Genomic DNA, 25,329 nt, shown 5'->3' with positions numbered 1-25,329 from the left:
TACAAGTCAGTTATTCTGCAGATTAGTTTGTAGAAGAAAGCCTTTCTTTCCATCTTAGGTTGAAGTTTAAAAACCTGAACATTGTTGGTCTTAATGTTTACATTATTTCTCATTATGTTTTGAACAGTGTCTTATGGTTGTTTTAGAAATCAATGTTTTTTATTGCAGTGAAGCAGCTGGGAGAAAACTAAAAACTAAACTGACACACCAAAGTGTCCCTTTGTTTTCCGCCAGGAGTATATTGGCCTTGATGGCTTGTCCATGCTTGATGTTGTGGATCTGGTGGAGCAGAGCAGAGACTCTCTGGATGATGTTTGGAGGCAGACTGACTTTGAGCCTTACCCAGAAACGCGCATGGTCCGACTTATGGACGTTATCGGTGGGACTCTCTCTCTCACACACACACACACACACACACACACACACACACACACACACACACACACACACACACACACACACACACACACACACACACACACACACACACGAACCAAAACAAGGAAATGAAAACAACTAAATGCTGATATTGTTTTTCACATACAGTGTGTGTCAAGCCGTCTATGTCACAAAAAATAAAGAACGCACATCTATTGAGAAATGAAACCAACTGTTTTCCGAGGAACTTCACTCAGAATACAGTACAGAACATGCTTGTCAATAGTTCAAGTTCGATATCTTTTCTTGTTGTGTTTGTGTGTTTATGTACAAGGTGGAGCCCTGGGGAGATATGTGCAGCGGAAGCTGAGTGGTCTCAAGATTTTTGAGGAGCCATTTGCATCAGTGAGGGAAAACCTGAGAACAGGCGTGGCCATCTGTGAGCAATGGGTGGTTGCCTGTGATCATCTGACTGGACAGGTATGGAAGAGTTCAAATGGGGGAAAAGTATGCACAAGATGTTTTTACAAATCAAAACCATTACTATTTCTGTCATAATTAAATACCTAACTTCAATTCAACTGTACAATAAAAGATATCTTCACTGTGGTAAACACTGAAAACTTTTTTGCGTGCCTTTTTTCTCAGGTGTGGAAGAGACACGCCCCCCACCCCTGGAAGGGAAGTAGGCACTGCCCACAGACCCTTCATTGCCTTGCAAAAAGATTAGATGAGGTAAGATAAGGTTCTGATCAAGATATATCCTGACATAGCCTTTTAGTTTTTCATTTCCTGGTTTCTATTTATTTGTAAAGGAGAAGATATCACGTTCAAGTGGAATTTCCTCTTAAATTTTATTAGTCCACAACAAGAAAGGAAAAGTGAACCATAAATGGATACCATAAATAAAAGATAAACAGACTCCCCTTTTTATGGCACTTTAAAGTATTCTTAAAATACTTATGCTAATATACCACATTGTTTAATGTCTAGTACTCTTTACTGATCCATAAACTAGCCCTCTCACACGTTTGTATGTACAGATTTAATCTTAACTTCTGTCTTTACACAAATTGTGAACTTTTACAGGTTCAAAGGAGGCTTTGCAAGTAGGCAGCTTAATCAAAAACACTGTAGACTCTGAATTTTGGCACAGCCTTTGATAAAATATTTGCCCCTTGTAGCTGTTTGTATTCACAGAACATGATAATTTCCTTCTCTCCTCTTCAGGCTATTGCTTATCTATGATACAGATCCACGATACTTTTAAACCCTACTTGACCTGGCAATGTTTTTTAGCCAGGAAAACTATACCACAGACTTTGGGAAGTGGGGCGATATGTCTCCACCGTCCCATACATTCAGACCCCTCTTTCCTCTTTACAGTAAATTGTATAATTTCCCTTCTGGACATAATGTTAATTGTTTGGAACTATCTAATATCTGCCCTTTGAGCATTTTCCGTTGATAGGGTTAGGGTTAGGGTTAGCATCTCTCTAGTGAAAGAAGTCACAAAGTGGAACTCAGGTTGTTGACTCCTTTCTGTTCAATAACCAAGGACATACATGAATCGGTGCACATACTTAACATGTGAATACACTGTCTCTGTTTGTGTCTACCAGGTGGTGACTCTGCGAATGGTTCATGAGAAACTGCTCCGTCTGCTACCAGGAGGGAAACAGCAGGCTCTGACTTCTGCTCGTGTTTTCGAGCCTTTCTCTGGACTCAGTCCTCTGCATTACAACCCCTACACTGAGGTTAGACTGTTGTTGCTGTTGAGAGTGCATGTATATGTGCAGGGTCTTGATTGCGTGGCTGATGACACTGTCATCAGATTACTATCTGGGCTGTAGGAACCTCAAATCATGATGATAGTTACTTCTGAGCCTTTGCCTGATGGCTGCATAAATTTTCGATGCATCTCATTCTTAATTGACTTTGATCCTGTATATGATTTATATATGTATCATCTACATGTATTGTACATCCCTCTTTTATTTAGTGTGACTGATTATTGTATGTTTTCTGTAGCCTCTTTGGAGAGCAGCAGTGGCTCAGTTTGAGCGCCTAATGACTCCGTCAGAGCAGGAGGTCGCTGGCAGACTAAAGAGCTACATTGCTGATGTGCAGGATAATCCGCAACAGGTAGTGAAACAGGCTACTTCAGCTCACGTTGGAAAATACTGTGTGTGGGTGTGTATTCATATAGGAACTTATCGTAAGTGCCTGTGGGTGTGCTTTTGTTTTGGTCTAGCTGTTGCAGGTGTTTCAAAAGCACAAGGAGCTAATCAGACGTCCCAACGTCAGCAAAGAACTTCAGTCAGAGAGAGAGACCCTGCTGGCCAGACTGCTAGACTACAACAAAGGTTCACAGTTCTGCTCCAAAACACTTTCATCTCTCTGTTTCAGTGAGGCATTAGTGAGTTATTTTGATGATACAGGGGAACAAAATACATACAGTTTGAATAAACCCACTTCCTGTCCTTAAACACTGTGGCTGATTGGAATCACTTTTCATATCTATAAAATACACTCAGTATATTTTAATTTATTAAAACAATTTATTTAATTTTGCACTATTATTGTCCAGACCAGAGGTTTTTAAACAGTATAGGGAGAGCTGACAAGGATGCATCGAGGGAGAGATGCGAGGCGTAGACACTGCAGAAGTTGGAAATGTTGGTGTTCCCGTTAAAACAACAGGAAGTTAGCTATTGTAGTTTGGACCGTTAATCAACATAGTCATCACAGGAGTGGCTCTGACACACACGTAGTGCCTGCCTACCTACCTACTCTGAGGTTGTTTTGGAAATGTATTAGCTTAAATGGGCACTAAGATTACGTAGTGCTAGTATAGATACCCTGTCATGAAAAGGCTCTATCTTTAAGATGAACCACTCACCGTTTATTTATAGTGGTATAGTAAAGCAGTGGTGACACATTGTTGTTTACACACTTTATTGATTTCTTTTTTAGGCCTGAAGACCGACTTTGAGAGTCGTTGCCATGGAGGACCCGGAGATAAGCATGGGCCACTCATTGGCAGGAACCTCCCTGAGGTGGTCAACAAAATTGTTTGGGTCAGACAACTTGTTCATAAGGTAACTGAGTCACATACAGCCCAATAGCATGGACTTTTCTGGTCTGATCATTTGTTTTGCACAGGTTTAAGAGATCTTTTATTAGAAAATCAGATAGATGGTGATGATATGAAAATTACTGGAAATACAACCACAACATTATACTGATGTTGCAAATACAAATATTTGTTATGATGATGAAAAGAGTGTATGTGCCTCTGCTTGCATTCTTATATTAGGTTGATGACTCTGTCCGAATAGCTGAGGCTCTGCTGTCAGACCTGTCTGGGTTCAAAGGGTTCATGCATTTCTGTGACGACCTGCTTGAAGTCCTAAGGGCATATGAACAGGAACAGTTTGAGGACTGGTCCAGAGACATACTGTCAGGGCTGGCTGACCCAAAGTCAGGGATCAGGTTAGAAACAGTGCATACTGTGACATATAAGACATTCAAGAAAAATTTCGTGCAACATGTATTTCTCTAATCCAAATCGCTCCCTCTGCATAGTCTCCAGGCCAGTAACCGTGTGATGGACTTGGACCACGTTGACGGCAGGCTGAAGATCCAATATTCAGACAGACTGGTCAGTCTGCTCAGGGAGGTCAGGCAGCTCTCTGCTCTTGGCTTTCCCATCCCAGCCAAGATACAGCAGGCTGCTAATACTGCAGACAAATTCTACAGACAGGCCATCGTCCTTAAACAGGTGAGTGTACTATAGGTCCAAACACACACTCACACACAAACACATTTCCTTTCATTATTTGTTTATATATTTATTATTTTCTCTCTCTTTATTTCTGTTTTAGTTTGTCTCAAGCTCATATTGTAAAAGTGTCACTGTGTTGCAGGTGGCCCATTTCTACAACACCATTGACCAACAGATGATTCCCTCTCAGAGACCTATGATGCTTGGCCTTGCCTTGGCCTTTGAACAGGTCATCAAGGTACTGCACACAGCTAGAAATGATTGTTTTCTTCATTCTTTGCCGTAACGTTAAATATTAGAAAATGTTTTTATGATGATATTTCTTAAGGAATCTGATGTTATAAGAAGAAAATTGGAAGCTCATGACTTGCCAGTGCATGATTGGTATTGTGACGATGAATCATCCAAAATAAAATGTCCAATAATTCCCAGTATTCAAATTGTTTTTTTTAGAAAACTATAGGAACTATAGTTCCTGAAATTTCTTCAACAAAACATATTTCAACCACAAACTTCCCCGTCAACTTTAAACTATGCCTGATTTTGGTTTTGTCTTTTCTACAGTCTACTGACTACTGACCGCTCAAAGCACTTTATAACACATCACATTCACACAAACATTAACATTGTGGTTCAGTGTCTTACACTTTGTGCAACACGTACAGATCAGTGTTTTAAACTAAGGTCAACTTTAGGAAAACAGCATGTTGCAGGACAGAGCAGATAAGAGATTCATCAGACATCACCTACTGTTTGTACAATTGTGTACAGTAACTCTGAGACCAGACTTTAGAGAATCACTGTATTTAATGTTTTGAACATCTACTGTGCTCCACAGATGTGCGGTCAGTCAGTCCAGTCAGCAACATCATTGCTGTGTTTACTTTTGAATACACCTCAGTGCTGTAGATTTGATTTAAAATGGACACTTTGACTTGTAACTGGGGGAGCTGGGGGGTCGAACCAGCTGCCTTCTGATTATTACCTCCTGAGCTACAGTGGCCCCACTTGACATACTCTTTCTGCTTTTCTTCAGAATCCTCGCTCTCAGTCAAAAGAATCAGGCGGTAAACTACAGATCACGTGGGACAACCCCAAGGAGTTGGAAGTTTACATTACCAAGCTGCAGTCTGCTGCTGAAAAACTCTCCACAGAGAATAGGAAGTTACGCAAATGGCACACTGATTTCGTTGACAAGGTTGTAGCAAGTAGTTATGTTTCGATCTCAGTTATTTTACAATATGGCCAAATACAGATCACAGTTAGCACTAATATAAACTGTTTTCTTTAGAGCCATAATCCAAAATTAATAAATAAATCTTACTCCTTTGTGTATTTGTTTGTACTCCACTGGGTACATTTCTCAGGTGGTGACACTAATGAATGTGGACCTACTGAGACATCAGCAGCGGTGGAAGGATGGTCTTCAGGACCTCCGCACTGGCTTTGCCACCCTGGAGGCTCAGGTATTGATTACAGCATAAGTATAGTGTGTGCTGATGTCCTTTTTAATGCATTTTATACTGAATAAATCAATTCTATAGTCATGAATGGAAACATTCATGAATGGAAACATTTATGAATATGAGAATTTAAAAAAAAAACCTTCACTGGGGAGACTTGTGATTTCTGTGATTATCATTATGAATAAGCATGATTCAGAATGATTCTAGAGCTTATGACTCAGCTTTTAATTGCATTTTCCAACCTGTCAAATGTATGTATGTGTTTCCAGGGCTTCAGGTCTGATGACATGCGGGCATGGCGTCAGCACTGGAACCATCAGCTGTACAAGGCTCTTGAACACCAGTACCAGACAGGACTGGAAGCTCTGAACAAGAACCTGCCTGAAATACATATAGACCTCACTTTCAGGTCAGTATGCACCCTTTCAGCTGTCGAACCTTCTTCATCTGCCAGTCACACTTAAAGTATGGCACCTCTGACTTCCTATTACTAGCCCCTTATTCTCACACTTGGCCACGTTCCTCATTTCACTTCCTTTCTCTCTCTTACAAAGATATTTTGATTAGTGTGGGTTGAATTAAAAAAAAAAACAAACAAAAAAAACAAAAACTTTTTTCATGGTTTCTCTCCTTCTTGTGAACAGGCAGGGCCGTTTGCAGTTCCGTCCCCCATTTGAGGAGGTGCGAGCACGCTATTTCAGGGAAATGAAGCGGTTCATCTCTATCCCAAACCAGTTCAAAGGGGTCAGTGCCCAGGGGGAGGAGCTTATTTTCAGCGTCATGATCGATAGAAATGCCTCTGGTTTCCTCACCATCTTCAGCAAGGCGGAGGACCTCTTTTGCCGCCTCCAAGCTGTCCAAAACAAGTTTAAGGTGATTAAACAACAGATGCTGTAGACATTAATAATGTTTATTACTAGATTATTAGTCAACTGTCCTGTCAACAAAAAATCTGTAATGATAAGAAGAGATTTATGGTTTTTATTTGGCTCTATACAACATGGAACTATGTTAATGCATTAAAAAATGTGATACTGAAGAGATTTGAACCTGGCCTCAAAGGTCAAATTAGATATCACCCAATAGCTGTAGAATACAAACTGATTAACAGTTTCTTGTAGTTAAGGATTTGTCTTCTTACGGTTCCACTGTGATGCTATCCATGTATTTTTACATGAATGTTTAGTGAGTAACCACTTTTTTGCTCATTGAAGCATAGCAGTGTGAGCCATCGCTGTGCTGTTTTCTTTGAAGGAGTGCAACTTGGATTAGTCATGCTTTTCTATTTACACACTGAAGCTCTGTTGTTTTGATTGTCTACATTTTCCCCTTTATACTACCCTGACAGAACAGTGAGCACAGCATATTATCTTTTCCCGTCTGTCTGCAGCCATGCATATTTAAATATTTAAGGGGAAGCCCTCTGCCAGCACCAGACTTCTCTTTTATCAACCCTTTACTTCTGTTTTTTTATTTAGTCATCTATGTCCATTTCTTACGTGTACTGTACCTTTTGTCACCTCTGACACAGACGCATATGAAATTGGGAAATGTGCACGTAACCCAACCACTGTGATGCTGTGTGTGTATGTTGTAGGAGTGGGTGGTACTGGGCCAGGTTGATTTAGAAAAGTTAGTGGAGAAGCATCTGAACTCCGTGCAAGACTGGGAGAGAAACTTCAAGGCCCTGAAAGCCAGAGGAAAGGAGTCTGAACGTCTACCCAGGTACATACCATATGTAAAGTCAACAGTTATACAGGTTATACAGTTACACAAAAGAAAAAATGTCGTAAATGTATTGGCCTTCTGTGAAATGCATACAAATACTGCTAAACAGTGGGGAAAAACCACAAAATGAAAAAGCCCCGAGATTGAACCTATCATCACACCATCATCTATTTTGATATCTTGTGGGAGATCGCTTGTTAAGAGTGAACCATTAAAATGCACAAGATTTCATTTCTGCTGCTATGGAGTCTGTCAATCAAAGCGATAACAAAAGACATACGTAAATTGATGATGCTATGAAGTAGCCTGAAATCATGAGAGTTATTGTCTTTTGAAACAGCCACAATTGCTGAATTACCTTGAGCAGCACTCAATAGAGCGCATACGTCCGCCAAGGCCCAGCAGTCCTCTTTAATTCATTCAAGCCTAATTCAATATGAAACTCAATAGCCATGTTTGACTCAAAATTTTCAGCCACTCTGCTTACTGGTTAACCATAATTTAAGCTTACCACATCCAAGAGTGGCATCAAATTGTACCCATTCATATACACCAACCATCTAAACACCCCTTTTTTTGTATCAACATTGATGCATTATTCACTAAGAAATGAACAAAAATGTTAATAACGCCTTATCTTGCAAGAAAATTCCTGGTTCTATGCTTTTATACAAGTTCATACCAAAAGTAAATAGGGGCCTATTCTAGGCTGAGACCCATCCTTCATCCTTCAACAAACAGACAACAAACAGACAAGGAGGAAACAGAACCTGCCTGATGCAGGTAAAAACCTGAGTTGTAACGTGTTTGCAAGACAAACAGGTATAAATGTCCTTCTCAGATGTGTCATCTGGAGTTCCCTTAAAGACATCTTAATTAGAGTGGGTTTGAGGGGATGTGACACCAGTGACAGGTGACCAAATAAAATGCCTTGTTACCTTGAATAAGATTACTTATGTCTGTGTTTTAACACTTGGGAAACATTTGGGATAATAAAGTACATAATCAAACAAGATACCTAACAGATACATATATACACATCTTTTTAGACATTTTTTTGTGAAAATGTTACATAGTCCTTTGATGATACCAGGTAAAATTTTGTTCAGGCACAAGCTGGCGCTGCTCATACAAGTGTGGGGAAGTTGGTTTAATCACAGCACTGATCCCTTACACATTTGTGTTTATAGAACTAACTGACATGACTCATCCTACTTATCTTGAGTCATGAGCTCTTCTCTAGCCCTTTGTTGCGGATATGTATTTCCCCTTGGAGTACAAAATTCACTCCATTGGTTCAGTTGTTAAAATGAAAGGTCACATGCTTTTTGATATCACATATACTGGAAATTCAGAAACTAAATATCAGACAGTGAGATTCTTCTTCTCCCTCTGTCAGTCATGAGACATTACTTAGTTGTTAACCACAAAAAGCAGTTTGACACTTACGGTATCCAGCATCTTTATGTCCTTGCTGTTCCTGCATTCTGTTATCTATGGATATTTTAGTATTTGAAGCTACTCAGTATTATTAAGGATGTATCTCAAGAAGGCCTTGTCTACATCTTGATTCTGAAAATTCTTTGTTAAATTAACAGTGAAGACTCACATCTTTACTTTTCTGCCCTGAATCAGTTTTAGCAGATGTCTCAGAGTTCCTCTCTAGCCAATTGTCACTGACATGTACTTTCCCCCGGTGGGATTAAATTCACTTCTTTGATTCAGTTTTTATGCTTAAAGGTCACATGTTAACTGACACCCCACATACAGGAAATTTACAACCCGTCATTTGACAGGAACTCATCCTCTCATTCCTTCTCTCCCAGTCAGGAGAAAGTCGACTGTATTACAGTTAACTGTGAGCCAGTAAAGGCAGTCATTGATGACCTCATCCAGAGGCTGTTTGACATGCTACTCTTATCACTCCGGAGGTCCATACAAGGTACAGACAAACAACTCGATTATATATTTACTTTCAGTTTTTAAGATTAAGATTTCACCTTTGAATCAAAATGTCAGTGTGATTCACATCAATCACAAGCCAAGTGTTTCCCTTTTTCCTCGTCTTTCTCTGTTCTCGTTTAAGACAATTTTGTTTTTCAATCTCTTCACCCCATGACATCCCCCTTTACTTTCTCTTTCCTTTTTCTGTTTACTTTACCCTGTGCGTGCCTTCTCTCTTGCTTGCAGGCCATACACAAGCCATAGACAGTTTTGTTTCAGAGTCAATGGAGGCATTGTCCGATCGACCAGAGAGCATGGAGGAGATTGGTGCGGCCAGTCGCATATATAGCCAGATACTAGCTCGCAAACCAGAAGTAAGACAAAACACACCTATACTTAACTATATTGGATGATAGTACCAATTTTTGAGGTTTATGCAAATGTGTTTCTATGTGTTTCTTCATTCTGCAGGCTGATTTTAACAGAAAAGGGTTCATTTTTCTGTATTTGGTCAAAAACTTTTGCTACCTGTCAAAGAAAATAGAGAGGAAATAAAGTGAATTCATGTCCTGTTTATTTTTAGAAGTTTGATATAAAGCGGCAGTGTCTCCATGTTGGATTGGTCTTATGTTTGACATGCTATCAAAATAAACAACCTGTACGGTATGCATGTGTACAGATCCTACCTCAATTCCAGTGTGCTGAGGAGAAGAACCGCTTGCTGCGAGCAGTGGCTGGGGCCGGCCTGGACTCGCTGTCATCACTGAGAGCCAAGTGGGACAAACTGGAGCTTGTCATGGAGAGCCACCAGCTCATGATCAAAGAACAGGTGACATAAACTCACAAAGGCTTACAAGTTTTCTTTGACAGCAGCTTTCTGCTACTGCTTTAAGTCTTTAAACTCCCCTCTCACTCTTTCCTTTGTCCAGAACAGGAATTCTAATTTCTGTTCCCTTCTGTCCCTGGCTGTGTTCCTGTGCTACCTCACTAATCTCGGCCTGTTCCTACATTAGGTGGAGGTGATGCGAAGTAATGCAGCTGCTCGTACCGATGCCTACAGGGTGGATCTGGAGCGGTTTAAGGCCCGCTGGGACCAGTTGAAGCCTAAAGATGAGATGCTTGAGTCTGGTGATCATGCTGCCCTTTTGGCCTGTCTCCAGACCATCAGAGACAAGCAGCAAGAGTTCCAGGAGCTTGAGCTTGTGCGCATTAAACTGCTGTAAGTTCTTATTAATATGCTGAATTTATAATTTTTTTAATGTACTTATTTTTTTGTTCTACCTACAAGTTTTAGTGCCTTTAAAGCAGGTTTCAACACATTCAAAGGAAAAAAAAGTATTTGTCTTGCTTGTAGTTCAATAATTACATAATGCTTAATGATGAGCCCCTTTGCTGCACTGCATCTGACAATGAAGTGGATGAAGTCCTTAGCTCTACTCTACTCTACTCTGCTGTACTCTCCTCAGTGAGGACTGCACCTATTTTGACTTGGAGGCTCCAGATCTCTCTCTGGCAGAAGAGACAAAACGAGACATGGATGAATTCGGCCAGATGTGGGGTCTTTATGAGGAGTGGCAGCAGGGCTTCACAGAAAAGGCCCAGGAGGACTGGATCACATTCAGGTAGAGGGTTATGTTTAGGTCTGCTATTGATGGTTCTCAATTCTCTGAATTCGGCACTATTCTTAAGTTTGTCTCTACTATGTGTTCAATTGTGTGTCAACATGTGCCGTACGTGTCTGTTGTTTCACAGGAGTAAAACATACGTGTTTGAGGAGTTTCTGTTTACGTGGCAGGACAGACTTAGGAAGTTGGAGCAGCCTACTGCCATGTCTGTTAAACTGCAAGGAGAAGTGGACAAATACAAGGTAGAGTGTAGCAGAGTTAATGAAATAACATGTCATTGCTATTCTCTTAAATATTTTTTTGCATTAGAGTCTCACACAAGACCCTCAAGCAGGGCTTAGGCCTAAATTGCGAAAGTTTTGCATCTGCAGGGGTTTTAGATGTTAGGTCAGTTGCAGAATCACCAAATTTAAAAGAGTTCTTCTTTTTGCATGAATTTGTTCAGAAATCAATGACAATGTGCCTTACAGAATATATTTTGTGCAAGTATGGACCTTTGTCTGTACTTTTATTTTCACACTTTTCCAACTTCAATGCCTAGAACATGGTCCCAGTGCTGAAATATGTGCGGGGGGAGCACCTGTCCCAGGACCATTGGTTGGACATGTTCCGCTTGCTAGGCCTTCCAAGAGGGACAACTTTAGAGAGACTCACCTTTAATGACCTGCTCGGTGTGGCAAATACCATCATAGAAAAGGCCTTGGAGCTCAAGGTATGGACACACACACAAGTACGCAAATACATATACATACTTTTATAGGGAGACACACCTCTTGTGGACAAGATTATATGAATCACTATGGTTAACCAACATTATCGCAATAAGTGACTGAAGACACTAGGGGGCAGCAGCAAGTAAGACACTGCATGTGTTGCTGCAGGGAAGTATTTGTATGTGTTCTGGCCTAGTGTTTTGTGTTTTTGATCAAAACATAATTAAAGATAAAGACAGTTGTTTTGCTGCTTCTCTTGCAAATGGCATGTGAACACACCTAATCTAGGATTTACCATTTTTTCATTTTGATCTTAGGGTTTTGATTTTACAAATTTTTTTTGGTTGTGTTAAGGAGATTATGACATGAAACTTTTTTCTTATTAGAATGATTCAGTCATTGCACTTAGTAACATTTTATAATGAGACTATCTAGTAAAGGCAATTGATCAATGAAGTTTGATATCAGCACATGTAAAGGTGTTTCTCTCATCTTATATTACTGGCAGACCACACTGATTATCTGCATATTCACAATTTGACAAATCAGGGCACACAGGTGAAAGTTCTTGCTCACCATCACAGAGGGGTAATGAAGGTGGATCTTACAGAATGCTTTTTAAAATGTTTATCAAGTTATGGGTTAACACAAGTCATCTAGCTAGTGTGTGTATGTGTGTGTGCTTGCATTTAGGACCTGAACAGTCGTGCTCAGGCAGAAGTGACAATCAGAGAAGCGCTGAGGGAGCTGGATTTGTGGGGAGCTGCAGCAACCTTCAACCTCACTGAGTATACAGACAGCAGCAAGCGCACTCTCACCCTCATCAAGGATTGGAAGGACATAGTCAACCAGGTGAACACAAGGAAACACACAGTAGACTGTATATACACACAAGACATGCTTGCTGCACAATGTCACTATGACTGAAGGTTAGTCTGTGGCAGTCAAGCAGATACATACTAAATGTAAATGTTATACAGATGACAGTCTGATGACTCAGTGATGTACAGTACTGCCATTTTCTTGTTGGATACTTCCTCTATATTTATATCGATATACATGCCCATAAGTATGTCTCTTTAACTGTTTTGCCTTTGATCAATGTGTGAAGCAATATGCTGAGCATAATGCTTTTTAATTAGATAGAATATAAAAGTGAAGTTTTCATGGAGAGCGATGGTTTTAGAGACATTAACTGTATTCATTTGAACAGTCTGCTTCAGCTGTTGTTATTCACATTGTTGGAATTTTTCCCTTGTTTCATTATTTTTTATATTTTTTCAGGCAGTTCAGTTAAAGGAGATAACTTCTACTACTACCACTGCCATTTGGTTGATAAACTTAGAAGGCACATAAACATTGTCTGAAAAATTCTGGCCTATTTACTAGCACTATTATATGAAATCTTAAGGATTAGCAAACATTAGTTTTATCACCACTCTGTGCCCATCCAGGTGGGAGATAACCGCTGTCTGCTGCAGTCTCTGAAAGACTCTCCCTACTACCGCAGCTTCCAAGACAAGGTCAGGTCAAAAGCTTGATTCTATGAATATGCTTTTATAATCGCTTTATATATATTTTTGGGAAAAATAAATCTCCCACAGACTGCCTTGTTTATGAAAGATACAAAATGTCTTAACTTCATAAAATGTTTTTCATGTTTTCTGTTTTCGTTCCTGGCTCACCCATATGTTATGGTAGACCTTCGCTAACTAATGTTCTGTGCATATCCAGGTCAGTCTGTGGGAGACTCGTCTGTCAGACTTAGACGAATACCTGCTCAGTCTGAATGCCATCCAGAGGCGGTGGGTCTATCTGGAGCCGATTTTTGGACGTGGGGCTTTGCCCCGAGAGGAGGCCCGCTTCAAACGAGTTGATGAAGACTTCAGGTACTGTGTGTGTGTGTGTGTGTGTGTGTGTGTGTGTGTGTGTGTGTGTGTGTGTGTATTTTTGTGTTACTGCATCACTTCAGATTTTTGCTCTATATTGAAATTGGTTGTCATCAAGAGTAATGCAGGTACTAAATGGATCTGTTTAATTTGACCAAGAGATGGCAAATCACTGTCAACTTCCATATCTACTGTCAGATTATTTGCCTATATCCTGTACCCCTGGAAAATAATTTTCTTTTTGAACAACACATGTATTTTCATGTACTATTCATTCTGTGCTGTGTCTTTTTCCAGTAGAAATATAGAAATAGAATTTGTGTCACAGGCAGGCAGTTTTATTTACATTCAATAACAAAACACCTTCTCCGTATGTGCAACAGGTCTATAATGTCAGACATTCAGAGAGACAACAGAGTTGTATCTCTGAGCTCAAGGGCAGGCATCAGAAACTCCCTGGTCACCATATTGGATCAACTGCAACGATGCCAAAAGTCACTCAATGAGTTTCTAGAGGTAGACACGTGTTCACATTTCAGTATAGAAAGAGTTACTATGTGTAACATGGGCTGTCACAACTTATTTTTTGTTGCATGTGTGTGTGTGTTTTTTGCAGGAGAAGCGCTCTGCCTTCCCACGATTCTATTTCATAGGAGACGATGATCTGTTAGAGATTCTTGGTCAGGCAACAAACCCAACAGTCATCCAGTCACACCTCAAGAAACTCTTTGCAGGTCACAAACCTCTGTTTTTATCGTGCTGTGCTCTTTTGCTCTGGTCTCTTCTTCGCTCTCCCTTCTCATGATCCTTTGTGTCATAGAATTCTGCTTGACTGAAGGTAACCTACATGTGTATTATCTGTCCAGGTATCCACAGTGTTGTGTTTGATGAGCAGTGCCAGCACATTGTCGCCATGTGTTCTCTGGAGGGAGAGATAGTGCCGCTCAGAAACCTCATACGCATCTCCAGCCTTGTGGAGGTAAAACTGTTGTGCAGATTGGTGTGAATGTAAACATATTCTGTATGTTCTGTGTTTTAGAAATTGTTTCCTGTCTGTATATTCTGTGCCTGAACTGTTTTCCATCTTTCTAGGTATGGCTAAGTGAGCTGTCTGTGGAAATGAAGGAGACTCTGAAGCACCTGCTGTATGAATGTCTGACAGCAGGGAGGAAAGGGGCAGTGGACCCATCACGTTACCCATCACAGGTACACACACTTTCTTTTATACAATCAGTCTTTGTATATATAAATATGGATTTTTAGGTAGTAGAATGATAATTCCCACCTGGCATGTGAAATAAAAATAATTTTCTTTTAAGAATGTCTTCTTAAATACTATGTCTGGTGCAGATTCTGTGTCTTGCTGAGCAAATCCAGTTTACTGAAGATGTGGAAAGAGCCCTGAAAGAGCAAAATTTGCAGCAGTTGGAGCTTGAGCTCAATGCTAAATTGGAACACTACACTACAGTGGACACCAGCTCGGATGATAACGCTAACACAGGTAGCTCTGTCTGTGCTTGTGTGTGTATATTCTTAAATATATACAGTATATGTGCCCTTTCAGACTTGTTCAGCCTCTTGCAGAACACACCAAATACCTATGTTTTTCCTTTAGGTTATATAAGACAAGTGCTCCTAGGCCACAGGGTCGTCATTCTACCACGAACAAGTAACAGAAGTTAAAATTAAATTCCTAACAACCAGCAGCAGTTGGGAACATGGTTCATCTGAAAAATGTTGATGAAATAAATATAACCCAAGTTCCACTCCCACTTAAATTTGATTGTGACCCCTGAAGTATTTTTCCGGTCTGCAATTATTTGAAACAGTCAATTAAATGACTTTCGAGATGTTAGCTGCAGCTGTTAGCTAACTAGCAAGTTTTCCCATCTCCTTTTTCTCTTATCTTTGCACATTTATAAAGTGAATTCACATATAATCAGAGAGTTTAAACCTGTTCTCATGTAGATCTGCCATGATTTCACCCAGAAATGTTTGTGCCAGTTGCTATCGTTTTAGTACCTTAAAATTTTGATTAATATTCAGTCGTTGGCATCCAATGTTGGCAAATTGTCTGCCACATGTCATCTCATAGCCAAAGAAATGTTTCTAGTTGTAAACATGCACAGGTTGATGATGGCCAGGATCTTGTTTTATGCATGTTAGATATAAAGTAGCTTGATGGAGATAGGCATGTATGAAGGAAATTGTGTGTTTGTGAAGGTTGAATATATACATAACAGGCCATTCTGTCTCCCTCTCTGTCATTAGTTTTTACAGTTGTATACAAAACCCTCCTACCTCATCCTAAAAGTCATTCAGCACTAAACTGTGTCTCCCTGTGCTACTCCGATCATATTATTGATTGTTGATAGGGTAAAAAAAAGAAAAAAAACTTCTTATGTCAGACTCATACAAATCCAGACAGAAGAAGCAGAGAGACACAGTACTATACCCTGTGTGCTAAAGGATGTTCAGGTTGTTGTCCTGTTCTTATACAACTATTTATACTGCGGTAGAGTTTTCCTTTTTTCTCTTGCTTTTTTTCGGTTGCTGATCCCATGTCTGATAATATGAACCTCTCTAAACTGCCTCGCTGCTCTTATAAACAATACTGCTTGACACTCTTGTTGTTCCACTATCAGACTCCCTCTTGCGTCGTTAATGATTGAGCTCTGATCAGAATCTTGGGTTGTTACTTAGGACTGAAGAGATTAATGCCGAATGGATGGCTGCTCTTGTGTGAATCTCTTGATAGCCAGTCGCTCGCAAGAGGACACAGAGGGCCAGCACCCTTTTAAGGCGAGAGCTTCGGTTGCTGGCAGGCTAATTCAATGACCTGGTGTAGAACTTGTGTCTGCAAAAAGCATGACAGCAACGTTTTTTTCACAGGGCTTAAATTTGTGAGAAGGACTTTAAAATTTAAATCGAGGTTTCTTATTCATGCATGAGATGAATAGCTCTCTCATAATTCTAGCAGTGTCATAATTTCAAGGGACATTGCTGGCAAATCCCAAATTTCTGAGCCATATGAAAATGTATCAATGAAAGTAATGCTTGTTTCACTTGTGCGCAGAATTACTGAGGACAAACTTTCTTCATCACTAACTTACAGTGAAGTTTGGAAAGTTTGAAAAATCGTTATGTTTCAAGGTTGGGAATCTGCTTGAATATAATCCTTGAAATATTCTTGAGTTTTGACATACTCTGGTGTTTTATGGACACGATCACTCATGTAAACCAAAAATATTTTATTAGTTGAAGTAAAACAATCTTGTCCTCATGGTGGTTTGTTGTCTCCCACATTAGATAATCATGATCAAAACATACAAACAGATTAAATATGAATAGCTGTGACAATAGATGTGACAATTAAAGATTTGTGAGTCTAGAAATCTTAAGGTAAAGAACCTTGAAAGTGATTGAATTTAACTCAGAAAAACCTGTGCGAACCCTTAGACCCTTAGATCTTTTTGACATAATCACAGCATAGCAGATATTGAAGGCTGTTATATTTGCAGATAATACAGTTCATTTTGATGCCAGGCTCTAACATCCACACTTCAAATAGCACTCACTTCCATGATAACACCTCATTAAATTACTGGCTCACTTAAAACAGCCAGGTATGCTGGAGAGGCCTCGGAGTGGCAGTACTGATTAAAGCACCTAAAGTAATGGCAGAAGGATAATCTAATCACCCAGTCTACAGTAACGGACCATAAAGCCAGGCGGGGAGTGGGAGCGATCTCCACTTTGGCATAGAGACAAGACACTATGGTGAACATTTGGCAAGTTTTTTTTGTGCCTCCGTGGCTAGGCAGACTTCACTGATGCATTTCTACACACACATACCAAGTATCTACCACACATGACAATTCAACCTGCTTTTAATCTAAATGTGAAGACATTCTGTAGGTCATGACAGTTAGACTAGTCCTCACATGTGCATATTTGTATGGATTAACAAACATATTTAGTTAGAATCCCTCAATTTTAAAATTTCTTTCTTAGCTGTGACATGACTCTCTTCTCTAAGTACAGAGGATACTCAATGATTAGGGCAAAGGCACTATTTCCAAATTGCCTCAAGTGCATTTTTCTGCAGTCATTTATGACAGTTAAGCCAGTATTTGTTGGTGATATTGACTGTCGAGAGTATCAGTGTGGCTTTATTCTTGTCTGACACAGTTTCCATTTCAAAATTGTTAAAGATTTCAGCTGAGATGTTGGGTTTGTTTACACAGCGAGTGGTCCCATTATTCTTCTTACCAATCGATATAATTCTGCTTTTTTTACTTTAAACAGCTTTCCTTACAGCTGACAAAGGCTGCTGTTTTGTAGTAACATGAAGGCTATTGCCATTCTGTCTGCCCTGACAAGAAAGCCAATCATCTATTCACCAGAAGGTGTTTATTTGTGACCTGAATTAACACTAAATAGAGTGGTATTTACTTTACAAGTTTTTTTAAATTCACCGTTATATGTATTGATGATAAACTTGCCATGATTGTTCTTCTTGTTCTTAAGCCCAACTTTACCCATAAAATGTAATTATATATACATTGCTGATGATTATTTATCAAACATCTCATTGTGTTAAAATTGTCTGAAAACACTAATTAATGATATGGAAATATTTGGTATGTCATGATTGTATGCTTTGTCCCCATTAGCCAGCTCGTAAACTTTTAACATCATTGATCAAGAGAAGGGATTGCTCGCGGAAATCCTGGACTATATACAAGTCTGTATAGCACTGTGCATACTTTTTAATGATACAAAAGTTACTGTTTTCTCCCCTGCACAAGTATCCTTTTTTCTTGCAAATGCAAAATAGGTTAGGCTATTACTGTATATGACTTTTTCAAAAATTATCCTCCTTTATGATCAAGAATTCTGCCATCCTGATGTGTCTTCCTGTGCAGAGTCGAATGTGCTGCAGCTGAAGCTAAAGGCCTTGATCCTGGATATTATTCACAACACCAGTGTGGTGAAGCAGCTTAGCCAGGCAGGAGTTACGAGCCCTGATGCCTGGGCCTGGAAGAAGCAGCTTCGCTTCTACATGGGATCAGACAAATGCTGCCTCATGCACATGGTGGATGCACAGTTCAGCTATACATATGAATACCAGGTGTGTTTGCATGCTCAGTAGATATTTACATTCAGTTTGGTATTGAAAACAGGAAGCTCCACTGATATTGCCAAAATAAAGTATCCTAAAATACACTGATTTTAGTACAGAAATTCATGGTATAGTTAACCTCTTGATACCCATCCAGGGTTTTACAAAAATGTTTTCTAAGTTACAATAATATACTTGAACTTCTTATTTTCTACCTTTTGGGGGCACTGTTTGTGCAGAGATGAGACAGTGAGGAAGCTTGCGTCCTGTCCTCTCTGCAGTTCCTGGAGTTACTCATTATCATTTTCTTTGACTGTCCTTCATTTGTTTATCATTCCTTCCTCTCTTAATCCATCATCTGTCTGTTTGTCTTTATGCCTTACTGGCTTCTTTCCTTCTCTCTTGTGCCCCCCCGTCCTTCCCTCTCTCACATATCTTAACGTCTGTCTGACTGCTTCACCATGTTCTCTTTCTGGCTCACGGTCTCCTCCCTCCTACCTCTGCTATCTCCCAGGGGAATGCTGCTAAGCTGGTGCACACTCCACTTACTGATAAGTGCTACCTGACTCTGACCCAGGCCATGAAGATGGGGCTTGGGGGAAACCCCTATGGGCCCGCTGGCACAGGCAAGACCGAGTCAGTCAAAGCCCTTGGGGGGCTGTTCGGACGGCAAGTGCTGGTGTTTAACTGTGATGAGGTATGGTGAAGCTCCCGGAGAGTGTGTGATAGATTTAACGTGTCAGCCACAACTTTGTGTAAGTCAGCATTATTCTGAGAGCAACACATATGCCAATAAGGACAAACAAGGCCATCTTCTTTCTGTCTTTTTTTCAGGGTATTGATGTGAAGTCAATGGGAAGAATCTTTGTGGGCCTGGTGAAGTGTGGAGCGTGGGGCTGCTTCGACGAGTTTAACCGCTTAGAGGAAGCAGTGTTGTCGGCAGTTTCCATGCAGATTCAGGCTATTCAAGACTCCCTTAAACATCACAAGAACACATGTGATTTGCTGGGGAAGGAGGTCAGAAAATAAGAACACATGCAGAAGATCATATTGTTTCCAAGTACCGATGCCGTAATACAACAACTACATGACTCTTTCACATATATTTTTCTGTTTGATGCACTGATTAGTGTCTATATGGACACAACCTCAAGTCGTTGCCTTTTTGTCAAATCATCTTTCAATAAATAGATAAATTAGTTATTCGTTCATTGTAGAAGAGTTAGTTAGCATATTTGATTTACTAGAATGGCATTTCCTTGCTTAATTCATCCTCCAGGTTGAATTGGACCCAAACTCTGGGGTGTTCATCACAATGAACCCGGCAGGTAAAGGCTACGGTGGCAGACAGAAGCTTCCAGACAACCTTAAGCAGCTGTTCAGGCCCGTGGCCATGAGCAGGCCAGACAATGAGCTCATTGCTGAAGTCATCCTCTACTCAGAGGGCTTCAAAAATGGAGAAATGTTGGGACGCAAACTTGTTGCAATTTTCAACCTGGCCAGGTAATAAATGTGTGATCTCTTTTTTTTTGGTTCGGGTGATGTTTGAGGGAGTAAAAACATGAGATTTATTTCACCGTCTGCAACTTATCAGACTAATTATGCAGTATGTGTATGACATGTGGGGGGTGTTTTTTTGTTTGCCAAACTGAATCATGCTGTGGGTGTTGAAATTATTTTGAATTATATATACAGTACTTACTGTTGCTACAGTCTATCGCATTATATTGATTTTGTGGATAAGTAATCCTCCTCCTCCCACCAGTTAGCACTTCATCCAGTAACACAGTCCATTCAGAGCGTGTGTGTATGTGTGAAAATGTGGCTTTATTTGTTTGTCCAGGGAGCTGTTGACTCCCCAGCAGCACTATGACTGGGGTTTGCGTGCTCTGAAGACAGTGCTGAAGGCCTGTGGCAGTCTCCTGCAGCAGCAGAGGAGGAGTCATGACAAGGACAAGAGTAAGAACCCCTCTAGCTATTTTTTTATTTTTTATTTTGAGGTACAATATTTTCTGTGAGGCATTTTTACTTTTTCCAATAGTGGAGCATGACAGGAAAGTTATGAGAAAGTGGGTGCTTTTTTGTCTGTGAGCTGGAGTCACATTCATTGCTGCCAAAAGTACATAGTACATAACACAACATGTACTGTATAGAGCATTTGACAAATAGGACTAATGTAAAGCAACAGCATTTATTGATTGAAGTACACTTCAGTATGTTGGGATCTACAATCGAGGGCTGAAAAAAATAGGTGCTTTCACGGTTATCTCCTCCTGGTGGATGTTAACCAGATAAATCGTTTGGTGTGGGGCAAAACCTAAAATATTAACCAGAAAGAAAAAACTGTTTCAAAATGACATGAGACTTAAATTGGCAGAGCTGTACTCTGCAATTTCTTGTCACTTATAAGCCAATATGTACGCTAATAGTCAGCTAATATCCCCCTCATCATCAACAACATCAGCAACATCAGTCTAGCTGTCCTAAAAGCATACTAATCGTTTTGACAGCATAACACACACAACAGGATACAAAATCAATACATGTTTGAGCAATCATTCTACACAATTAACCTAAAGCATTTATATTAAGTGTCACTGTATAAGTCTTGCCTTGCCTTCTCTTCTCTCTGGTGTCTGTATTGACAACTAATAATAATAGCTACTAAAATTTACAGGTCAGTTTGATGTGTCTTCAATACTCAATAAGAATGTATTCATGCTTCACAGGTTGAAACAATAATACAATAATAAAGTGTAAGTCAATCAAGTAACACACATACACGACACAAACAACACAAAGGGCAGAGCGGGCCTTTTACAAGAAGCAACGTTTCAAATCACAAGATATTGTCATTTTATGCTATTTTAGTGTTTCAGAAGACTTGAATACTTGTGCCTTGATTTGAAGTAAATACTTACCGAACATTTGAGAACATTTTAAGTCCAGTTCAGATATCACAGCTGTTGCAAATGTCAGTCAACTGCCTCACATCACAGAAAATGATTGGCTAATTTACCCAGTCTGAATCAATGTGAAGAGCTGACTGCAGGACTTGAGGCATCAAGCCTGTCCTAAAACATTTCAAGAAGGCTCAGTGGTAGGCTTGTGTCAGCCTGCTCAATAGATCAGAAGTAAATGTACAACAATAGCAGAGGAGTCATTATTATACTGTCATATAATATAACATGTTGGTGACAGCCAACGTTGAATGTCTATATATGTTTTCTTTTTTCAATAACTCAGATTCACTTATTCATATGTTAACATTCAGAAAAGTCAAATTGACAATATTTACAGAGCACTAAAGTCTCTGCAGTGTAATGGTTAAAATAAGAGTTCTAGTTGTTGCACAAAAAGTAAAGAAATTGAAAACTAACTTTTTGGTCGAAGTGTCTCTAAAAGTGTGGGAAGTGTTGAAATGGTTTCACTCATATTAGGCTTCTGACCTGAGAGGCAGACAGCTGTCGAGCTGATGAAAAGGATTAGAGGATAACGCAAAAGTGAAAATACAGCAGGTTTGTAGATGCTTATCCTGAAATGTAACAAGGTCACACTACAAATGTTTTGGTAGTCTGTGTCTCATTTTTTGAGATGCGCTATTCATGAGTGAACTCCAAAAGGCTCCATTGACCAGCACTTTGTGTACACTCCTGCTGTTGTCCTTGCCCTCTAAATCCTCTAATACAGACACACCATCAATTGACATTTAGCCCAAATGCTCCCTTTAGAAACTTTGCTTCCCTTGGGGTTTCCACTCGTCTGTACTTTTGTCCTTCTCCATTGTCTCATTCCCAAACACTTCACCAGAGTTCTGTTGTTTACCTCTTCAGTACCTCCTTCCCCCTCCTTCTGACCTCTTGTTAGCTCTCTCTCTGATACCTGGCTGTCGATGCCTCTCTCATCCCACTCGTTCCCACTCGCTGCCCCCTGCTTCTCACCCCTATCTCCCCTTCATCTCTCTGCTTTTCAGTACTTTCCCTTCCTATCTCTCCCTTCGTTTTTCCTCTCCGCCTCTTCTTGAACCCATCCCTCTCTCTCTTTTAAATCCCTCTGTTCCACAGCACGGCCTTTATCAGCCCAACACACACACACCTACACACACACCTACACACACGCGCACACACACACACACACACACACACACACACACACACACACACACACACACACACACACACACACACACTACGTGCACCTCCCGTCTGCCGATGAGTCCCCAAGGTTTTCTTGTGTTTATCTCTGTGTGTAGTCTGGCCAAGTGTTCCTCCCTGCTGTGAAAAAAACACACCACATTTGTGCCTGCAGGGAAGGCCAGCATCTTTTGGAGAAGAGAACAGAAGTATTGACAAACTCTTAAATCATGACAGGCCTTGGTAATTAGCACTTTTATAACAGAGTGCATGTGCCAGAGCAAAGCAATAATCACTAGGCTTGTCATTTTCACAAGCTTGTGTTTCTGTGTATTTCTCTATCAAGCCATATTATTTCTTTGCTTCTCTTTCTCCATATCAACCTTTTTTTTTTATCAGAATATAACCATTTAATGTTTTAAGTCATATCCTTATCACATAATCTTTATTTGTAATAATAATTAATTTAATGTAATAGAATTAATTAATTATTAAAAAAGTAATTTGTCTTTTACCAAGCTGGTGGCCAGAGGACAAAAATGCCTAACACGGTGCTACATTTTATGAAGTTGCAGAAGATAAGTTACTGATCAGAGGCCAGCTGACAATTTTATGGCAACCTTTCCTAAGCCATGTTGATGCTTCAGGCTCTGATAACTTCATGGCTGACTGAAGTCTTTTGTGTATCTAATTTGGAGCATGGAAATAAAACATTGGAAAGATCCTTGACATGTCGACGTGTTCACACATTACTGCCTACTTTTTGTGCTTTTTTCTATACCTGCCAGTGCCTTAGATATTAGGGAACCTTCACAACAATTCATTCATTTATATATCTGTTTCCGGACAGATGTTTGTATACCCTCTGAAGATTATCGTGTGGTGGCTAGTTGGGGGTCTGTCCAAATGTGTCCATACAGTGAATTAAAGTTGTATTAACAAAAGTCATAAATATATATATGTTTTAACATTACGTTCAATTTTCAGCTGGAGTGTAAATTAAATGAATCTTTTTCATCTGTGTGCAGTTCAGGAGAGCAGTTTGGTGGTGCAGGCATTGAGACTGAACACCATGTCCAAGCTTACGTTTGCTGATAGCTCCCGGTTTGATGCTCTGGTCAGAGATGTCTTCTCCGGGGTTAATTTCACCGATGTGGAGGACCAGATACTGATGCACGCACTGGAGGAAGTCTACAAGGAGGCCCGACTTGAACTCATACCAAGCCAGGTACATGTGTATGAAAACATCTATTTATTAGCCAAATAGGACGATGTTATGATTATAACATCTGGTATTTAGCCACTGTTTGGGATCATTCTGTACTGCAATTCAAGAGGTCTCTATCATCAACACAGACACAGCTGGATAGTTGGTTTGAAAGATGCTAGATAAAATCAGATTAATCTTAAGATGTTTTTCTATTTCTGCGTAGCTGAAGAAAGCATTGGAGCTGAATGAACAGCTGAGACAGCGCATGGGAGTAGTCATCGTAGGGCCAAGTGGAGCGGGGAAGTCTACGCTCTGGAGGACACTGAGGGCTGCTCTCAGCAAGACAGGCAAAGTGGTGAGTAAGAGACAGGCCGCCTTTTTGGCTTTTCATTCAGCAATTTACAGTGTACATAACATCTAGTTTGATGTGAAACTTGTGGAAATGTATTCACAATTACATATATTACCAATTACTTATCTCTAGAGTTTATGTGTCATTGACTCTTTCTGATACTTGTAGGTAAAGCAGTACACAATGAATCCAAAGGCCATGCCCAGACAACAGCTGCTGGGACATATAGACATGGACACCAGAGAATGGGCTGATGGCGTCCTCACACATAGTGCCAGGAGTGTGGTCAGAGAACCTCAGGGTAAGAAGTCTTGCATAGGCCGATGTCTAACAACTGGAATCCGGTGTACTTTGACTTGAAGTTTTTGCACTGCAGCCAGTGCACTCTAGAAGGAAGGAATACAGTTAACCCAAAAGCGGTCAACATTTCTGTGACTCTGCACTGTATTTGTTGTGATTGATGTACTGTTTCTTATCTACAGTATGTATGAATTTGTGTATGATCTAGAGGTGAGCTCATGGATTGTCTGTGACGGGGACATCGACCCAGAGTGGATTGAGAGTCTGAACTCTGTGCTCGATGATAATCGCCTGTTAACGATGCCTAGTGGAGAGCGCATCCAGTTTGGACCCAATGTTAACTTCCTGTTTGAGACTCACGACCTTAGCTGTGCCTCACCGGCCACCATATCCCGCATGGGCATGATCTTTCTCAGGTCAGTCAGCCCAGGCAGACAGTGAGTTAGGTGTTTGTTTCAACTCTAACCTTTACCAACTTGCTTCACTCACTCGCTCCTCCCCTTTCCCCACTTGTTTCTTTAGCGATGAGGACATTGATGTGGGTGCCTTGTTGAAGTCGTGGTTGAGGGGTCAGCCAGAGGAGTGTCGTAGTAATCTAGAAAACTGGCTGGGAGACTACTTCCAGCGAGCCTTGGACTGGGTCATCAAACAGGTACCATTTGTCCTCTCCTGTCTCAAC

The 25,329-nt window shown here is 40.3% G+C and overlaps 1 protein-coding gene across 7 annotated transcripts in view; it reads left to right on the top strand.

Moving 5' to 3' along the window:
• Positions 1–25,329, top strand: part of LOC119005117 (cytoplasmic dynein 2 heavy chain 1) — a 105,055-nt gene that overhangs the window by 2,762 nt on the left and 76,964 nt on the right. For all 7 annotated transcript variants that reach the window (XM_037072676.1, XM_037072667.1, XM_037072649.1 and 4 more), the window contains 40 exons: positions 235–379; positions 713–858; positions 1,027–1,113; positions 2,001–2,135; positions 2,410–2,523; positions 2,633–2,744; positions 3,355–3,479; positions 3,698–3,873; positions 3,967–4,162; positions 4,308–4,403; positions 5,202–5,363; positions 5,533–5,631; positions 5,901–6,040; positions 6,276–6,504; positions 7,229–7,356; positions 9,186–9,301; positions 9,550–9,677; positions 9,983–10,132; positions 10,317–10,522; positions 10,770–10,925; positions 11,056–11,170; positions 11,470–11,640; positions 12,335–12,493; positions 13,096–13,164; positions 13,376–13,530; positions 13,914–14,046; positions 14,147–14,264; positions 14,397–14,509; positions 14,623–14,736; positions 14,881–15,031; positions 18,459–18,664; positions 19,170–19,352; positions 19,490–19,672; positions 19,935–20,158; positions 20,499–20,614; positions 23,817–24,016; positions 24,222–24,353; positions 24,519–24,651; positions 24,859–25,066; positions 25,173–25,302. In XM_037072676.1, the coding sequence (XP_036928571.1) occupies positions 235–379; positions 713–858; positions 1,027–1,113; positions 2,001–2,135; positions 2,410–2,523; positions 2,633–2,744; positions 3,355–3,479; positions 3,698–3,873; positions 3,967–4,162; positions 4,308–4,403; positions 5,202–5,363; positions 5,533–5,631; positions 5,901–6,040; positions 6,276–6,504; positions 7,229–7,356; positions 9,186–9,301; positions 9,550–9,677; positions 9,983–10,132; positions 10,317–10,522; positions 10,770–10,925; positions 11,056–11,170; positions 11,470–11,640; positions 12,335–12,493; positions 13,096–13,164; positions 13,376–13,530; positions 13,914–14,046; positions 14,147–14,264; positions 14,397–14,509; positions 14,623–14,736; positions 14,881–15,031; positions 18,459–18,664; positions 19,170–19,352; positions 19,490–19,672; positions 19,935–20,158; positions 20,499–20,614; positions 23,817–24,016; positions 24,222–24,353; positions 24,519–24,651; positions 24,859–25,066; positions 25,173–25,302 (5,859 nt within the window). The remainder of the gene's footprint in view (positions 1–234; positions 380–712; positions 859–1,026; positions 1,114–2,000; positions 2,136–2,409; positions 2,524–2,632; positions 2,745–3,354; positions 3,480–3,697; positions 3,874–3,966; positions 4,163–4,307; positions 4,404–5,201; positions 5,364–5,532; positions 5,632–5,900; positions 6,041–6,275; positions 6,505–7,228; positions 7,357–9,185; positions 9,302–9,549; positions 9,678–9,982; positions 10,133–10,316; positions 10,523–10,769; positions 10,926–11,055; positions 11,171–11,469; positions 11,641–12,334; positions 12,494–13,095; positions 13,165–13,375; positions 13,531–13,913; positions 14,047–14,146; positions 14,265–14,396; positions 14,510–14,622; positions 14,737–14,880; positions 15,032–18,458; positions 18,665–19,169; positions 19,353–19,489; positions 19,673–19,934; positions 20,159–20,498; positions 20,615–23,816; positions 24,017–24,221; positions 24,354–24,518; positions 24,652–24,858; positions 25,067–25,172; positions 25,303–25,329) is intronic.

This window comes from Acanthopagrus latus, chromosome 2 (assembly GCF_904848185.1).
Source record: "Acanthopagrus latus isolate v.2019 chromosome 2, fAcaLat1.1, whole genome shotgun sequence".
Lineage (NCBI taxonomy): Eukaryota > Metazoa > Chordata > Actinopteri > Spariformes > Sparidae > Acanthopagrus > Acanthopagrus latus.
The sequence above is the reverse complement of the archived record's forward strand: the minus strand, read 5'-3'. Positions and strand labels throughout refer to the sequence as shown.